At 51.9% G+C, this 3,282-nt stretch overlaps 1 protein-coding gene across 1 annotated transcript in view; it reads left to right on the top strand.

Annotated features, from left to right (window-relative positions):
• Nucleotides 1-788: 788 nt before the first annotated feature.
• Nucleotides 789-3,282, top strand: part of NECTIN1 (nectin cell adhesion molecule 1) — a 20,501-nt gene continuing 18,007 nt past the window's right edge. Inside the window, 2 exon segments of the mRNA XM_035893936.1 lie at nt 789-792; nt 1,143-1,184. Coding sequence (XP_035749829.1) covers nt 789-792; nt 1,143-1,184 — 46 coding nt within the window.

The raw sequence follows: 3,282 nt of genomic DNA, 5'->3' as shown, positions 1-3,282 counted from the left end.
GTGCCCCCAAGGCCTTGCACGACCTAGTACATATCTGGGTTTGGGATCGTGGGGAAGTGCATCAACACAAACCACTTCAGAGGCCAAGGTGGAGGAGTAGGATCTCAGAGGTCTCCACTAATGCGATCTTGGCACCAACATACCTTTGGCACTCGGCTGGGCCTCTTTTATTGCTTTTGGTCCTTAACAAAAAATAACACCAAAAAACTAATGAGTAAAGCGCAACTCGGCAAGCTTCAACCTATACAGCTAATCCTTCCTTGTGTGCTGGCTGCCCCCTGGGAGGTGTCGGAGTGGATTGGTGGGCACTGGGAGATCTGGCACAGGAACTGCAAATGGCAGGATGTATCCCAAGCCTTTTCTCTGCCATACCGACCACACACATCATTCAGCAACGAAAAAGCAAGGCGAACCCCAGCACTGCGCATGCACACACACATCCTGCTTAATATGTTCAAGCCTCTCCAGAGACTGATTAGTGATTTTATTTTCTCCTCCTCTCCCAGCCTTGCATGCTCATTGCCATCAATTATCTATGCGATTGCCCTGATGAATTATTGAGTGTATAACGGGACGAGGGAAGACCCGCCGTCCCAGCTCAGTCACCTTGCAAACAAACGCTCCCCAGAGCATGACGGCAGCTAGTTTGCCCTCTGGCTTCTGATTTAGGATGGGGAGCATGGGAAGCTGATCCAGCAATTTGCAAAACCCCTTTTACTCCATCTGTTCCCCTTCCTAATCATTGCTGTTGAGGTGTGGGTGTTCTTGCTGTGGTACGGAGCAGAGCAATGGGTGCGTTATTTCCCTGATGAGAGGCTTGGAGGAGTGGAACATAAAGAGTTTACCCTGTCTTGCAAAAGAGCCATGAGTTATTCAGTCACCTGGAAAGGAAACATGATTTCCGCACAGTGTTTGGGGTTTTTTAGGGTACTTTTTGTTTGTTTTGTTTTGTTATTTCTTCTGCTGTTTTCTTTCCCCTTTTCCCCTGAAGCCTCTAGAAAGTTTGGAATGTGTTTTTCTTAAAGCTGCTACGTGTAGGGGCCTGAATCCCAGCTTTGGCAGCATTTTGTTGTTGGCAAGCAGTCCTCAGCTGGCACCAGCTTTTTGCCCAGCCAAAAATCTGACTCTTTACACCTGGGCAGAGGAGGGTTCTGCAGGACCATTTTGGGGTCTGGTTCAGGGTCAGGTTCATCAGCACCAAAGTCTGATTTTTCTCCAGTTTGTGTCCAGGTACAGTCTGCACTGATGCATGGATCCCATGGCAGGGGGAGGGTAGAAGGGGGAGGGTAGAACTGGGAATTGTTACTACTACTCAAGGTCAAGAAAAATCCCTTGATTTTTAAAACGGTCATTCATTAATTTGCAGCGAAATCATCGTGTAAAGAAAGGGCGTAGTAATGATGAAGTGAGGGACTGGATTGATCTCTCTCTTGTGATATACACCACATTCACTGCCAAGTTGGCTGACAATATCTTTATCTGCAAGGGTGACTCCGAGGAGAAGCCGGTGACTTGCCATCCTCCCCTCTCCGGGGTTCGGCTCATCTCTCGCTTTTCTGGTACTGCAAGGAGGCGCTGGGCCACAGGTTCCTGCTGTCGCGAACGGGGCCTCTTCCATTGGGATGTCGAAAGCCTGGTTCAAAGGGAACCGCTGAGGGCTGGGGGGGGTCAGGGAGCTTGTGTGGGAGCAGGGCCAGCTGTGCCACCGCCCCAGCCCCGGGCAGGCTCCGCTCGGGGGCACGGGCCCTTCATGAAAGAGGTGGGGACCGGTGCTGATTAATCTGCTCTGCTCCAGCCTTGGGAGAAGGAGGGAGTGCTGAGCACACCTAAAGCCAGGCAGCCGTGAGATGGGCGGCAGGTTGTTCCCAGGGCCTTTGCTGTGTGATTGCTTTGGCTCTCCGGCAAGCTCCCACACGCTCTGCGAGGCTCTGAAGACTTCAGAGCCAGGCTGCTTGGCAAAGCTCTTGCTCACCTCCGCAGGTCTGGGCAATTCTGCAAGAGGCTCTCTCACCTCCAGGGTAGAAGGAGCAGCATATGCTGCACAGCATGCTGGAGACATCTCCCCCCTCCCCATCCACCCGTTCTTTCCTCAAATCCCAGCATAGCCTTATCTAAACCCAGCCCTGCTCTGCACCGGGTTGCCCTCATTTCGTCAGGAAGGCTGTTGTGGGCCACCGGCTCCCACAGGGCACAGGCCAGACTGGTGTCAGGAAGGTCTTTCACTCTATCTTGCTGCCTGGACGTCCTTCTTCCATAGGCCAGTGCCTCTGGCTGGCTCAGAGAAACATTGTCCATCTGTGACTTTATCAGAGCCAGAACATCCCTTCCCTCTGGTTTCTGGAGGGACATGCATTGCAAAAATGGCCCTGGCTACGCTGGGAGGGGGAACATGCAACCCTGACAGCTCAGCTGACAGCCTCTAAGGACTTGATGGCTTCATGCATGCAGGCACATGAGGGCACCAGTGCTTTGCTGTGGCTGTAAGCAGCGCTGAAAAACATTCCTCAGCACCCAGCCGCAATGCTAGGGTGTGGGGCAAACCAGCGCTTGACTCAGGGAAGGGGGCAAGTTCACACAGAGCTCTGGAGTCTGAGTTTCGGTCTTAACTGCTGATGGCTGTGGTCAGCTGATGGCATCTCATGGCTGGGCTGGGTTGTTGAGGCTTGTCCTCAGGGTCACAGCCTTGGCACAGAGGGAAGGAGAAGAGGAGAAAGAAGAGGCTTAGATGAGATGTGGGGGCTGAGATCAGGCTGAGCACAGCAGGCATGGAGTGAGGGGGCAACATGGGAGTTTGCCGAGAGACTGGTCACGGTGGTGTTTGTGGGTGAGAAGACTTTGTATGCCTGCCCTTGCGTGTGTGTGAAACTGCAGGAAGGAGACTCTTGCTCAGGTTCACGTGTAGAAGTCACAGGGCACATCTGCCAGGGCTCGGGGGGGGCTAAGACTGAGGAGTTAATTTTGGCCTTGCCACGGGCAGCCTGTTCGTCCCCTTGAAGAACAGGGTAGGGGTGACATTTCAGAAATGCTGTCCCCTCAGTTGGAAGATGCTGTTCTGTTTCTCTTGCTGTGCATTTTTTTCTTTCCCCAGCCTCTCTCTCTTTCATTACCCTTTCATGTTCCTCACTCTTTGTACATCTTTCTTTTTTTATTAGCCCTTTCTTTCCTTTACTCTCAGTCTCCCAGAATACATCCAATTTCAGATTCTGCCAGAAGCAGTGAGCAAAACCCGCTTTTCTTGTTCTTACCAACTTGCTTCTCTATTTTATTTATCATACAAATACT

Source organism: Egretta garzetta, unplaced genomic scaffold (assembly GCF_000687185.1).
Source record: "Egretta garzetta isolate BGI_Z169 unplaced genomic scaffold, ASM68718v1 scaffold365, whole genome shotgun sequence".
NCBI classification, from domain to species: domain Eukaryota; kingdom Metazoa; phylum Chordata; class Aves; order Pelecaniformes; family Ardeidae; genus Egretta; species Egretta garzetta.
The sequence above is the reverse complement of the archived record's forward strand: the minus strand, read 5'-3'. Positions and strand labels throughout refer to the sequence as shown.